Source organism: Chionomys nivalis, chromosome 7 (assembly GCF_950005125.1).
Source record: "Chionomys nivalis chromosome 7, mChiNiv1.1, whole genome shotgun sequence".
NCBI classification, from domain to species: domain Eukaryota; kingdom Metazoa; phylum Chordata; class Mammalia; order Rodentia; family Cricetidae; genus Chionomys; species Chionomys nivalis.
The window spans coordinates 35,495,864-35,511,205 of NC_080092.1; the positions used below are offsets into that span (position 1 = coordinate 35,495,864).

Consider the following 15,342-nt stretch of genomic DNA (forward strand, 5'->3'; position numbering starts at 1 on the left):
GAACATTTTACTAACATTCATGGCCAATTGTGTGATGTATTGAGGAACATTTTGTTGTTTGTTTTTCTTTTTTTTTTTTTAAAGATTTATTTATTATGTATACAACATTCTGCCCCCATGTATGCTTGCACGCCAGAAGAGGGCACCAGATCTCGTTACAAATGGTTGTGAGCCACCATGTGGTTGCTGGGAATTGAACTCAGGACCTCTGGAAGAGCAGCCAGTGCTCTTAACCTCTGAGCCATCTCTCAAGCCCCCTGTTGTTTGTTTTTCGAGACAGGGTTTCTCTATAGCTTGGGAGCCTGTCCTGAAACTCGCTCTTGTAGACAAGGCTGGCCTCAAACTCACTGAGATGCGCCTGTCTCTGGTTCCCAAGTGCTGGGGTTAGAAGAATGCACCACCACCCGCACTCTCCTGTAACTTTTACTATTTGAGATAGTGCCAGCACCAGAAGGCCCTCGCAATCTCAGCTGGCCAGGTGTCCCCACTGCTTCAACAGGACCCAGCTTTGCATCCCAGAGGAACGGCACAGCTGCGCAGGCGCCGCCTCAGTCTGGCGTCCGTAGACACGGACGCGAAAGTCCTGCGCACGCGTACATTAAGAAGCCGAGAGCACCCGAGATTGGGCAGGGCGAACTCAGAATGCGCCTGCGCACTGCCCTCAGTCGCTGAGTGAGCCGCAGTCTCTTAGAGCACCAAGGTGTTTCGGTCGCCCGCGGCCAGCCTCGCCCGCAAACCCGGTGTTGTTGGGCTGCATCCCGAGCGGGGACGTTGGCGGAGCACGGGAAGCGGCCACCATGCCGGTGAGGACGGCCACTTGACCGCTGGGGTTCCCACTCATCGTGGCGGCCCTGCTCGGGGGCGCGGCCGTTGCCATAGAAGCGCGCGGCGGGCGGGCGGGGCAGGGCGGCGGGGCCGCGAGGCCTGGGCAGGGAAGGGCGGTGGGGCCGGGGTCCTGCGCGCGCACGGGTCTCCCCCGGGACCCGTCCTGTTGCCCCACTGCGCGCTGCATCCCGTCGGGCCCGCGCTGCCTGACAGAAAAGCGCCGCGCGGCTGCCGGGGCTTGGTGGTTGCGCGCGGCCGCGAGGGTCGTGCGGATGCCCGCGACCTGAGTCCACTCTCGGTCCCTGGGTGTAAGCTGTCAGACTTGCGCTGGTCGGGCGCCTTAGCTTATGGTGCAGAATGTAACCCGTAGGTGTCTTTGTGTGAGTATGCGGTGGCGATTTGGTTACCTTCTAAAATTTCACGGATTGTTATCGTGCCATAATATGGGGGTGGTTGTCAGTCTCATTGGAGAACACTTGAGCTGTGGAAGTGTATTTATCGGTTATGAGGCCTCCGACGGCTCTTCAAATTGTCTGGACCCTTAGTTCCCACACAAACTTATTGTTTTTATCAGGACACTGGAAGGACAAGGCTTGACATTCAGCACAAAGCATTGGCTTGTTTCTGTTTATTACTTTCACAGTATGCATTTAATAAATCCTGGGCACCACCCGTGTATATGCTAATCATGTAGATGGTAGGGTTCGTTGAGCAAAACTTGCCAGGCATTTTTTAAAAATTTAATTTTGTGTTATATGTATGAGTGCTTGCCTGCATGCATGTGTACCACCTGCCAGAGGAAGGCAGAAGAGGGCGTGGGCCTGTTTTGGAACTGTAGCTATAAGCAGTGGAGAGCCACTGTCTGGGTGCTAGAAACCCAACCCAGGTCCTCTGCAAGAGCTAGTAAGTGCTCTTAACCACTGAGCCTTCTCTCCAGCCCCATTTGCCAAGTTTTTGACTTTGGAGAAAGAGAAGCTTGCCTTTTGAGGCAGAAGTGAAAACCATACTCACTAACAGAGAAAAGACAGTTTGAATAAATGAAGTGAGCGGCATATGATAGAGACAGGCTCTGGTGAATTGGAAACTGTTGCCGTAAAGGAATGCTGGCCACAGATATCTGTAGCACTGTTCATAAAAACCCAGAGACAGATATTGGTGTTTAACCTGAAGGTCAGAAAAGCAAAACTGCCAAGGATTGGCTCTTACCTCTACCTCAGTCCGAAATGGCGATCCTGGCTCCAGGAGTCCTCAGAATGAGATTGAGATTGAGAACTGTCTACTCCCATTTTATATTCCTCTCTAGCTCTGGGATTAAAGGCGTGCACCACTACCGCCTGGTTTCTGTGGCAAACTAGTGTGGCTACTGGGATTAAAGGTTTGTGCCATCACTGCCTGGTCTGTATTACTCTCTGATCTTCAGGTAAGCTTTAATTATTAAAATACAAATGAAATATCACTACAGATATCAGATCTACTTTTGTTTTCAAAAGACTTAAATTGCAGCTTGTCATTGGTGGCACATGACTTTAATCCCAGCACTCAGCAACAGAGGCAGGCTAGTCTCTGAGTTCGAGACCAGGCTAGTCTACAAATCGATCCCAGGACTGCCAGATCTGTTAGACAGAGATACCCTGTCTTGAAAAACAAACACAAAAATAATCTAAGGCTGGCTATCCTTTGCTGTATAGTGAGTTCTAGGCTTCCCTGTGCTTCATGAGACCCTATATCAGAACAACAACAACAACAAAAAAAAACCTTTGAGCCAAATAAAAGAATTTTATGGACTGAATTCAGCCCCTTGACAGCTTGTTTGGAACTCAGGTGAAGGTAGAATGACAGACATCAATTAAGGAGCAAACAAGAGTAAAACTATCCTTCAAAAGCAGGATGTGCTCTCTGTCTATTTAAATTATAAAAAAAAAAAAAAGCGTTTGACCTAGTGAGAGAAGTATTCCCAAAGGAAGTGGCTGTTGAGCTGGAAACTGAAGGAGGAATAGATATTATATAAGTAAAGAAGGACTCCAGGAAAGGACCCTGGAACCTAGGGCATTATGGTTGAGGGGAGGCAGAGTGTTTTGTGAAACCCAGAGACCTTTCTAGATGACCTTGACATTGTTTATTTTGGGCTTGTCAACTGTGGGAGAGTTTTACATCGGAGAGTGTCCTGATTTGATTTGTGTTTGAGTACATACTGAAGGACAGTTTAATCAGGTGCAGGAACACAATTAGGAGACTGCAGTGCAGGGCCCATGTGATGTGACTTGGCCTAGGGTGGTGAAGGCTGAGCTGGAGAGAAGCATATTGACAGTAATAGCATTGTTTTGAGTTAGTTCCTTAGTCATGGAAAATTTTGAAAATCAAAACTCGATACAAACATTCATATTACATTTTCCCCTGTGTATCATTGGCCTTCTCTGTCCTTATTGTTGTCTTCTGTAGAGAAGGTAAGTCACGTATGAATTTTTGCTAAGATAAAAATTTTACAAATGCATTCTTGAAAATGAAACTATATTTCATTTTCCTGGGGGAGCAGAGGACATCATACATTGTGGGTTTGTTTTGAAATAGGGTCTCACCATATTATATAGGCCAATCTCAAACTCACAGAGAGCTACCTGCTTCTGCCTCCCGGAGTGCTGAGATCACATTCAGGGTGCTGAGATGGAAAAGTAACTTTTTTTAGTTATAAATTTAGGGTAAAATGAATGGTCTTCTTACTCTTTGTAAACATTGTCTCCACCAGATCAATAAATCTGAGAAGCCAGAAAGCTGCGATAATGTGAAGGTTGTTGTTAGGTGCCGGCCCCTCAATGAGAGAGAGAAATCAATGTGCTACAGACAGGCCGTCAGCGTGGATGAGATGAGGGGAACCATCACCGTCCATAAGACCGATTCTTCCAATGAACCTCCAAAGACATTTACTTTTGATACTGTTTTTGGACCAGAAAGTAAACAACTTGATGTGTATAACTTAACTGCAAGACCTATTATTGACTCTGTTCTGGAAGGCTACAATGGTGAGTGGTGTGCAGCTCGCTTTATTGTTGTTTAGTAACACCCAGTAAGATGAGTGGTTTACCTGTTGCAGCTACAGTGTGGTGAGTGACAGTAAACATATGCAGCTGTGATGTCATTTTAGACTCCAGCGTTGTCCTCAACATTCCTTTCCACTGGTTTTGCAACCTCCCACCCTGCATCCTTTGGTCTGCCCTCATGTCACAATAGTTTTGTCTTTTTGAAATTCCATTTAAGACATCTTAAAATGCCATCTCTTTATTTTATTTTTTTTTATTATTTTTTTTTTTTTTTGGTTTTTCGAGATAGGGTTTCTCTGTAGCTTTGGTGCCCGACCCGGAACTAGCTCTATAGACCAGGCTGGCCTCGAACTCCCAGAGATCCGCCTGCCTCTGCCTCCCGAGTGCTGGGATTAAAGGCAGGCGCCACCACCGCCTGGCTATTTTTAAAATTTTATTTTCAGTTTATATGTATGTGTATTTCACCAATGTGTAGGCACCAAGTGTGTGCTTGTGTCACGTGTGTGCAGTGCTCATGGAAGACAGAAGAAGACAGTCCTGGGACTGGAGTTCAAGATGGTTGTGAGCCATGTCTGGGTGCCCAGACAGGTTTCTCTGTGTAGCAGCGCTGGACAGCCAGTTTGTAGACTAGGCTGGCCTCTGACCCACAATTCTGCCTATCCCTTTTCTCCTGAATGCTGGGGTTACAGACATGGGCCACCACCACCCGGCTAAAGTACTTTCTTTTTTAATACCGTTTTCTGTCTTTTTGTGTAATGTTTTTGAAGTTTACCTATCTTTGCATATTATCAGTTCTTTGTGACTTAATGAGAAAAAGAAAGATTTATTTTTTTTATTTTATGTGTATGAGTGAGTATTTGCCTGTATGTATGTGCACCATGTGCATGCCTGGTATTCTCAGAGGCTGTCAGATCTGTGAGCCACCATGCCAGTTCTAGGAATCAAACCTAGGTCCTCTGGAAGAGCAGCAAGGACTTTAACCACTGAACCATTTCTCCACCCCCTACTTATATGTGTTTGGTTGGTTGGTTTTCCCCTTTGTATTTTCATGGAGATTTTATAACCATCTTATCTGTTTCCATAAAATAGATTTTGGTCACAATTGTGTTGAATTACTGTATTGACACTATTGAGTCTTCTGTTTATGTCTTGTTTAATTAACTCTTTCACTTCTGATAGTTTTTATGTTATACTTACAAACTTAAAAAATTACATTTACTTATTTATATGAGGCCATATGTACCATGGCCATGAGTATATAGCAACCAGAAGACAACTTGGAGGAATCATTTCTTGCTTTCACCATGGGTATCACAAGCATCAAACTTAGTTGTCAGGTTTGGTGGCAAGTGTCTTACCCACTCAGCCTCTCTCTTGCATTCTATTGTAAATAGAATCATTTGCATAATTTTATTTTGAGATTAAGTATTGTTAATATCCAGAAATGTGACAGGCAGTGGTGGTGCACACCTTTAACCCCAGCACTCAAGAGGCCGAGGCAGATGGAGCTCTGTGAGTTTGAGGCCAGCCTGGTCTACAGAGTGAGCTCCAGGACAGACAGAGAAACCCTGTCTCATAAAAAAACCAAAACAAAAACACAACAACAAAATACATAATACATATATATGTGTGTGTGTTTGTATGAATGAATATATGTGTGTGTGTGCATAAACACATGTATCTATATATACATGTATATATAGATACAGAAATACATTTGATTTTTAAGTATTTTTCTTATTAAGATAAAATTCAAGTGACAAATTCACTCATCATTTTATAGTATCAGATTCCTAGGTTTTCAGTGGATCACATGTTCTTAAGACAGTTTTCCAGCAACCCAAAGATTCTGGATCTCAGTGTCAGCCACAGCAGCCCTCTCAGCACCTCTGTTGGAGTTTTCCTGCTCTGGCAATTCAGGGAAAGGGGCTCACTTATTGAATAGTCTTTTATCTGACTTCTTTCATTAGCAGTGTTTGCTAGGTTAATTCTTCTTTTTTAAATTTATTTATTATGTATATAGTGTTCTGGGCACCAGATCTCATTATAGATGTGGGTGTAAGCCATCATGTGGTTTTTGGGAATTGAATTCAGGACCTCCGGAACAAGAGTCAGTTCTCTTAACCTCTGAGTCATCTCTCCAGCCCCACTAGGTTCATTCTTATTGTAGAATGTATCAGGATTCATTCATTACAAGACTGAATAATATTGCCTGTATAGATGCATTTTGTTTGTATATTTCATCAGTTGAACGTTGGGGTTGTTTCTAGCTGTTAGGAATAATGTTGTTATGCATATTCTTATACAAGCTTTTAATTTTTATGAACATACATACCTAGGAGTGTAGTTGCTGAGTCATGGGGTAACTTTCCTTGACCTTTTGAAGAACTGTCAAATGGTATTTCACAGTGACATCACTATTTTGTATTCCTACCAGCAATGTGAGCATTCCAGTTTCTCCATGTCTTTGCCAGCATCTGTTGTCCTTTTGGTAGTGTTGACCTAATAGCACAAAGTGCTGTTTCATGACTTGCAGTTGATTTTTTATATTGATTTTATAGATTTATATATTCAGCAAGATTGTATTCTGCAACCTTGTTAAACTTAGTAATTCTAGTTGATTTTCTACATGCATAATTATATTGTCTGCCAGTAAAGACAGTTTTTACTTTTCTTTCCAATCTTTTGCCTTTAATTTCAATTTGTTGCCTGATACTCTGGCCAGGAACGCCAGTGAGCACAGAGTGGACATTGTTGTCTCCTCCTGATCTTGGGGAAATGTACTCCTTTGACTGGTGGGCTGGTGAGCCTGTGTCCATCTGTCATATAACTTCTTTGGTGTCATCTAAAAGACTTTGACATATAGACCATGTTTTTGCTTACACCCATTTTAGGATGCTTTCTATTATACTTTGTGTATGTATGTGCACATGTTTATGTGTTTGTACCTTTATGTTTGTGCCAGCATGCATACATGTATTACCCACATGTTTGCCATCTTGGTGACTTTTGTTTTAATTGTGAAATTAAATTAAATTTTTTTCTGTTTTTGACTTTTTTTTTTCCTGCCCCAGTGCTTTGTGCTTACTAGGCAAGTGCTCTACCACTAAGCTACGGCCTCAACCCGGTGAAATCATTCCCCTTACTCTTTGCTCTGGAACTGACTCTTGTCTGGTATTGATATAGACACTGTGGTTTGTCTTTTGATTGGTGTTAGCATGGTGTGTCTTTCTCCATCCTTTTAATTCATTTGTGTTTTTGATATTGAAAGTACCTTTCTTTTTTAAAATGTGTGTGTGTTGTGTGTGTGTGTGTGTGTGTGTGTGTGTGAGGGGGGAGGGAGAAGGGTGTGTACATGCCACAGGGCTTGTGTGGAGGTCAGAGAACACCTCTGTGGAATTGGTTCAGTAGTTCAGGGCTCAAACTCAGTTGGCCGGGTTAGCATGGCCAGTGCCTCTGCCCACAGAGCATCTCAATGTACTGAAAGTGGAATTCTAACAGAGCTGCAGTGGCGTCTGCCCCACCATCATCCCAAGTATGTCTTTCTCAGTTGCCTTGAAAACTTTTTGCTTTATTGTTGGTTTCATTTTATTTGATTGTACATGCTTTGTTGAGTCTTATGTTTGTGGTGTTAAATTTTTTGGATTTGTGGATTATAAATTTCATCCATTGTGGGACATTTTGTGCTGTTCTTCAAATATTTGTAGTCAGCCGGGCGGTGGTGGCGCACGCCTTTAATCCCAGCACTCGGGAGGCAGAGGCAGGCGGATCTCTGTGAGTTTGAGGCCAGCCTGGTCTACAAGAGCTAGTTCTAGGACAGGAACCAAAAGCCACGGAGAAACCCTGTCTCGAAAAATCCAAAAAAAAAAAAAAATATTTGTAGTCCTCATCCTCATTTCTTTTGGAAACTCCAGAGATGTGTAGGAGCACTGGAAACTGTCTTGACTGCCTGATGCTCTGCTCCATTTTTGTTGTCTGCCTTCTCTGTTTTGCTTGTATGATTGTTTCCTAGTTACTGCTCTCTCTGTGACACCGTTTGCCCTTAGCGTTCTCACTGCAGTTCCCGTCCCTCACACTGTGGTCTGTGTGTCTAATTGTCTGGGGTCTTCGTGTCTCACATCCGTGTCTCTAGCCCTGTTGCTGTGCTTTGGCACTAATTCTGACTGTTCTCAGTTTGACTAAATTTTAGTCGACTGATTTTTTTTTTTTATTTTATACAATTTTTTGTTTTGTTTTGTTTTGTTTTTCGAGACAGCGTTTTTCTGTGGTTTTGGAGCCTGTCCTGGAACTAGCTCTTGTAGACCAGGCTGGTCTCGAACTCACAGAGATCCGCCTGCCTCTTATTTTATGTATATGGGTACTCTATCTGCATGTACAACTTTATGCCAGAAGAGGGCACAAGATCTCATTACAGATGGTTGTGAGCCACCGTGTGGGTGCTGGGAATTGAACTCAGGTCCTCCAGAAGAGCAGCCAGTGCTCTTAACTCCTGGTTCATCTCTCCAGTCCCAACTGGTTTTTTTTAATAGACTATATATCATTTTGCTTTTTTGTAAATGTGGCAATGTTTATAGGACTAAAAAAGAACTAAAAAAGATCACACAGTGCTCCCTCCTTCCCACTGTTGAGGCAAGATCCTTTTGTGGATTGTATTGAACATCCTGTGAATTGTGGGGTTTTCCAGTCTATCTATTCTTGGCTAGTGTGAATACTGACCTTTCTTCTTTCCAGTCTTTCCACATACTTCTCCCTGCCCCCTTTAGATGGCTTCCTTCCTCATCTTGTGTCTGGGCACTCAACTAGATGCTTGAGGATCCTCTGCCAGTGTCCGGAGCTCTCTCTGCATCTCTCCCCAGGACACTGCCTCCTCCAAACTTTGGCCACTTCAGTCTCGTTTTGAAGTTCTCACAGGACAGTCTCTATTGGTGGCCTTCTCTTGTTCTGTGACTTGGATTTGTTGATCTTTCCTAAGATCTGTATTTGACCTATTCAACAAGCATTTGCCTGTGTCTGCTGTAGGTTGAGGAACTGAGGTGAATGAGGCCCCAGTCTCAGTCCTCAGGTGAGGCTGAAGAGATAGCATAAGCTTCCTACCATAAACCCACTGAGGCCCAGGCCAGTTCCTGGCTTTCAACATGGGGAAGTGTAGCACGAATAATAAAAACATAAAGACAGATATTGAAGTTCAAGCTGAAGATCAGAAAAACAAAACAGCTAGCCACTAAAGAAGTCTTAACCTCTACCAAGACTGGACAACTGCCGCCTGAACCCTGAGCCTCTATCCTCTCCGTTCCATGTTCCCCTTTGGTACTGGGATTAAAGGTGTGAGTCACCCCCAACTGGCTCTGTTTCTGTACTGATCTTGTTTAGCCCAGGGTGGCCTTGAACTCACAGAGACCTACCTGCCTCTGTCTTCTGGGTTTAAAGGTGTGTGACTTCACTGCCTGGCCTCTAGTGGCTTAATTTTTACCTCTGATCTTCAGGCAAACTTTATTTATTAAAACATAACTAAAATATAACGATTGGGAAGTTTCCTCAGGGCTTCAGTTAAGGGCAGGAGCATGGAGACCAGGATTTTATTTGTTTTTTGAGACAGAGTCTTTCTATACAATTCTGACTGCATAGAAATCACTATGATCAGTCTGACCTTGAACTCACAGATACCCACCTGCCTCTGCTTCCTGAGTGCTGAGCTAAAGATGTCTGCCACCACACCTGGATTAGATTGTTTTTTATTTTATTTATTATGCATACAATATTCTGTCTGTGTGTATGTCTGCAGGCCAGAAGAGGGCACCAGACCTCATTACAGATGGTTGTGAGCCACCATGTGGTTGCCGGGAATTGAACTCAGGACCTTTGGAAGAGCAGGCAATGCTCTTAACCACTGAGCCATCTCTCCAGCCCCCTAGATTGTTTTTTAATTAATTGATTTAAAAACTGTTGTTTTCATTTTTTCTACTTTCAAGTCTAGCCAGTATGGTTGGTTAATTTAGTCCTTGTTATTTCTTCTTGGTTGAAATAAAAAATGTCACTGCTTTAATTTTGAGTTAACAAAGTTATGCACTTTAAAAAATAAATACAATGAAGAATGGTGTTTGACTATCAAGAGTTTGTACCTATTTTCCGTTGTCTTGTGCCAGCTCTGGAAATTGTAATAACAATAGAACAAGTTGGAAGAGATAACATTTAGGAATGCTGTAACACTTAGTACAGTTTGTTCTCCATTGCTGAAACATAATTTAGGTATAATGTTTTGGATTTTGGGGGGCAGGTATTAATCTTTACCTGTTTTAAAATGCTGTTAGCTAGGTTCATTAATGCATGCCTGTCCCAGCTACTTGGAATTAATCTTTACCTGTTTTAAAATGCTGTTAGCTAGGTTCATTAATGCATGCCTGTCCCAGCTACTTGGAAGGCCAATATAGGAGGATCACATAAGCCAGAAGGTCAGGATTCATCTGGGAAACATAATGAGACCCTATCAAGAAATAATAATAGACTTTATTTTTGGAGTAGTTTTAGGTTCACAGCAAAGTATAGACCGCTCTGGTGGAACTGTGCAGAGCCTCCTCAATGGAGCTGTCTCCACCAGAGCCAAATAAATGCGAATAAATGCAAATAAATGCACGGAAGCCAGTGTGTTGGCTTTACCATATCATCTTCACCTAAAACCCCTCATTGATATTCAGGTTCGCTCTGTATGTTGTCCTGGCCTTCTGCTCTCTTACTGATGTCTGCACAGCTTCCTTGCTTGTTCCAGTATTGGCACTTGGAGCCACAGTTATCTGGAAGCTGCAACTCTGAGAGAACAGCCTCTCTGGTTTTACATTACTTTAGGCCATGGCTTCCATAAACTTGTGTGATGGGGTCTGCTGGTTTTTCTGACTTTCTGTGAATCCATCTTCCTTTTCCATCTCTGTTTCTTCCATCCCGGTGGCTTCAGTTCCTAGAAGTCTCTCTTCTTCTCCTTGTCTCCCTTCTGGTTCTTTCTTGTACATTTTGAGTCTTAGTGTAAGCTCACCTCTCCTTGACCTCTGTCCTCTTCCTCTCCCAGTATCCCCGAGCCTGGTTTATGTCCCTGCTTTGTCTAGATTTGTTTCTCACCATAAGACCAGAGGTTGTAAAAGTCTTCATTTGATTCTTATTCTGTGTAGAATAGGCTGTCTCACCCTGTTTACTAATGTGCAAACTTCTCTGGAAGTTAATCTAATGTCAAACATTAGATGTGGTGGACTCAAACAGATGCTTCCTCTCTGTAACCTGGGTTCTGCATGCTTTTGCTGTCCTTCACGGCCTGTAATTTAATGGCCTCCTCCAATTTAATTAGAATTAACTACAATGTAAATTTTCCTTTTTTTTTTTTTTTTGAGACAAGATGTTACTGTGTAACCACTGCCATTCTGGATGTCACTATATAGACTATTCTGGCCTTAAAATCCCATCTGCCTCTCTCTCCTTGGGATTAAAGGCAGGGGCTACCTCAACCAGCCAACATAAGAATTTTGCATTTAGGGTTTAGGATACTTTCTAAAGATTAATTATTAGACGTGTTTTGTTGATTCTGGTGCTTCAGCAATACTTAGTGTAATGGTAAAAATAAAAAGGCGACGTTCCCCAAGGGCAGTAATGGGCAGCGGGTCCCAGGTAGGGAGCCCAGTGGTGGATGAAAGACCTGGGCAGGTGAGAGACCTCGGCGGGTGAGAGAGAGAGAGATAGATAGGCACGCCATGCAGAGTGAGGTTGCATATTTATTTAGATTTATTTAGTGGATTACGGAGGGAGAAGAGGGAAAAACACAGAGAGAGAGAGAAACGGCGGGGGGGGGGGGGGGGAGGAGAAGCTACCTCTTCAGGAAAGAGTGGGAAAAAGAGAGAGCTCAGGCTGGAAGCAGAAGGAGGAGGATCTACTTGCCACCACTGCCCAGTTTGTTTGTTTTTGTGACGGGGTTTCTCTGTATAACTCTGGCTGTCCTGGAACTCACAGCAATCCACCTGCTGCTACCTCTAAGTGCTGGGATTAAAGACATGCACTACCACCAACCAGCCCCCCCCCCTTTTTTGAGACAGTCTCACTATGTAGCCCAAGCTGCCCTCAGTCTTTCAATGATCCTATCACTCTTCCTTTCCAGTGCTGAGATTATAGATGTGTGCCAATGTGCCTATCTTTTCTTTTTTTTTAAATATTTATTTATTTATTATGTATACAATATTCTGTCTGCATGTATGCCTGCAGGCCAGAAGAGGGCATCAGATCTCATTACAGATGGTTGTGGGCCACCATATGGTTGCTGGGAATTGAACTCAGGACCTTTGGAAGAGCAGGCAGTGCTCTTAACCACTGAGCCATCTCTCCAGCCCGTGCCTATCTTTTGAATGAAGTTTTAGTTGAGGAAGTATGTTACATTGTAGCATGATTAATAAAAACCCAGAGACAGATATGGGGGGTTCAACCTGAAGATCAGAAAAGCAAAACAGCCAGCCATTAGCTCTTACCTCTGTCTCAGTCTGAAATGACGATCCTGGTTCCAAGAATCTCAGAATGAGACTGGGAACTGTCTCCTCCTGTCTTATATTCCTCTCTAGGGCTGGGATTAAAGGCGTGCATCACTACCACCTGGTTTCTATGGCAAACTAGTGTGTCTACTGGGATTAAAGGTGTGTGTCACCACTGCCTGATCTGTGAGGCTGACCAGTGGGGCTGTTTTACTCTCTGATCTTCAGGCAAGCTTTATTTATTAAAATACACATGAAATATTACATAACAGTGTCAACAGCTTAATTTTAAGATTCATTGTTCTAGATCATTAGATTCTGGAAGTAACAGGCTTTCTGCACCTTTTTCAGGGACCATTTTTGCATATGGACAGACTGGGACAGGCAAGACTTTCACCATGGAAGGTGTCCGTGCTGTGCCAGGGCTCAGAGGAGTCATCCCCAACTCATTTGCTCACATATTTGGTCACATTGCAAAAGCAGAGGGAGACACAAGGTGAGCGAGTGCTTCCTCTCCTAATATTGAGAGGTTCAGACCTGGGAACAGCATCAAATTTATAAACACACTCACGACATTGAATATTTTTTTGTACTTGCAGGTTTTTGGTTCGAGTGTCATACTTGGAGATATATAATGAAGAAGTTCGAGATCTTTTGGGCAAGGATCAGACACAACGGTTAGAGGTAAGGATGAAATTGGAGTGCGGGGTACACAACGGTTAGAGGTAAGGATGAAATTGGATTGCGGGGTATAGTGGCTCATGCCTTTAGTCCCAGTGTTGTAATATGAGCGGCAGGGCTGTGTCCCTGGCACCCAGCCGCCCGCATGGCTAGCTTATGCCCCGAAATAATTACACGGAAACTGTATTCTTTTAATCACTGCCTGGCCCATTAGTTCCAGTCTCTTATTGGCTAGCTCTTACATATTGATCTAACCCATTTCTAATATTCTGTGTAGCACAACGAGTTGGCTTACCAGGGAAGATCTTAACCTGCGTCTGTCTGAAATGGGAGAATCATGGCGACTCCTGACTCGGCTTCTTTCTCCCAACATTCTGTCTGTTTACTCCGCCCACCTAAGGACTGGCCTATAAATGGGCCAAGGCAGTTTCTTTATTAAATAAAAATAACTCCTCCATCATCCCAGCACTCAAGAGGCAGAGGCAGGCGGATCTCTGTGAGTTCGAGGACAGCCTGGTCTACAGAGTGAGTTCCAGAACAGTCAGGGCTACACAGAGAAACCCTGTCTTGAAAAAAAAAGAAAAAAAGGAAAAAAAATTGGAACAGACTGCTGCACTCGTAGAGGAGTGCCTAGTCCCGTTGTCACCAGAGAGGCTTCCTCCAGCAGCTGGTGGGAGCAGATGCAGAGACCCCCACACAAACATTAGACAGAGCTTGGGGAACTCTGCAGAAGGGTTGAGGACACCAGGAGAACGCGGTCCACAGAATCAGCTAAGCTGGGCTCATAGGGGTTCACAGAGACTGAAGCAACAGTCAAGGAGTTTGCATGGGTGCTAGGTCTTCTTCACACACGCTGTGCTTGTTTAGCCTGGGGTGTTTGTGGGAGTGAGAGTGGAGGTGTAACAGAAGTAAGCTTTCAGTTAGTGTACATTGGGGTGTTGCCTGTATGTATGTCTGTGTGAAGGTGTCAGATCTCCTGAAACTGGAATTGCAGGTGGTTATGCTGCCATGTGGGTGCTGGGAATTAAACCTGAGTCCTTTGGAAGAGCAGCCAGTGCTCTTAACCTCTGAGCCATCTCTCCAGCTCATGTTTGACCCTTTTATCTGCTCTTGGGATCCTTTTTCTTCTACTGGGTTGCCTTTCCAGCCTAGATATGAGGGTTTGTGCTTAGTCTTGTTGCATCTCTTAGTTAGATTTTTATTGCTGTGAAGAGACACCATGTCCACAGCAACTTTTATAAAGAAAACTTTTTTTTTTTGGTTTTTTTTTTTTTTGGGTTTTTTCGAGACAGGGTAGCTTTGGTGCCTGTTGCTTTGGTGCCTGTCCCGGAACTAGCTCTTGTAGAACAGGCTGGCCTTGAACTCCCAGAGATCCGCCTGCCTCTGCCTCCCGAGTGCTGGGATTAAAGGCGTGCGCCACCACCTCCCAGCTAAAGAAAACAATTGGGGTGGCTCACTTACAGTTTCAGAGGTTCAGTCATTATCATCATGTTGGGGAACATGGCAGCATGCAGGCAGATATGGTGCTGTCTACATCTTGACTTGACTGACAGTCACACTGAGAGAAGCTTGGGCAAGAGAGACCTCAAAGCCCATACCCACAGTGCTGCACTTCCTCCAGCAAGGCCACACCTCCTAATAGTGTCACTCCCTTTGGGGGGCCATTTTCTTTCAAACAACCACACTTGTGCTGTGTTCTGTTGATATCACTGGGAGGCCTGCTTTGTTTCTGAAGGGAAAGGGAGGAACAGTGGGAGCAGGGAGGAGGAGAAGGGAGAATTCAGGGGCAGGAGGAGATGGGAAGTAGCGACTGGAAGGAGTGGAGGGAGGAGAGGCTATGGTTGGGATGTATTGTATGAGAAAAAAATAAATAAAAAAGAAACATGAAAACAAATTGGAATAGAGTGCTTGCCAGATTAAGGTCCTTTTTGTACAAAGGGTACTAACAAAAATTACCTGCATCTGCCACAAATATAAACCCATCTGAGTATAAGTCACTGAAGCACAGCTGCTGAGTCGGGTGGTAAATTTGGGGGATAGTGCCATCTTAAAAATATTTTAAGATACAAGACAAACAAGGAAAAATGAACCTTTTAAATACTAGTATTGGATTTTTTTAAAAAATTTTTTTATAAGTTCCTGGCTTGATTTTTCTATTTGAAGATCCTTGTCAGTGTTCTCCTACCCCAAACCAGTCTGCCTTCTATTTTTGCAAGTTTTAGGTTAAAGATCACATTGCTGAAGCTTACCCTGGGCCTTTTACTAGCTTGTCCTTGAGTACATTCCCAGAGTGGCAGGATGGTTCA

The 15,342-nt window shown here is 43.7% G+C and overlaps 1 protein-coding gene across 3 annotated transcripts in view; it reads left to right on the forward strand.

Annotated features, from left to right (window-relative positions):
• The first annotated feature begins 661 nt into the window (after positions 1–661).
• Positions 662–15,342, forward strand: part of Kif3a (kinesin family member 3A) — a 39,809-nt gene continuing 25,128 nt past the window's right edge. For 2 of the 3 annotated variants that reach the window (XM_057773886.1, XM_057773887.1), the window contains exons 1-4: positions 670–803; positions 3,569–3,842; positions 12,707–12,851; positions 12,955–13,039. In XM_057773886.1, the coding sequence (XP_057629869.1) occupies positions 798–803; positions 3,569–3,842; positions 12,707–12,851; positions 12,955–13,039 (510 nt within the window). In that variant the 5' untranslated portion in view covers positions 670–797. Of the gene's footprint in view, positions 804–3,568; positions 3,843–12,706; positions 12,852–12,954; positions 13,040–15,342 lie in introns of all 3 variants that reach the window. The other variant, XM_057773888.1, reaches the window with a different exon arrangement.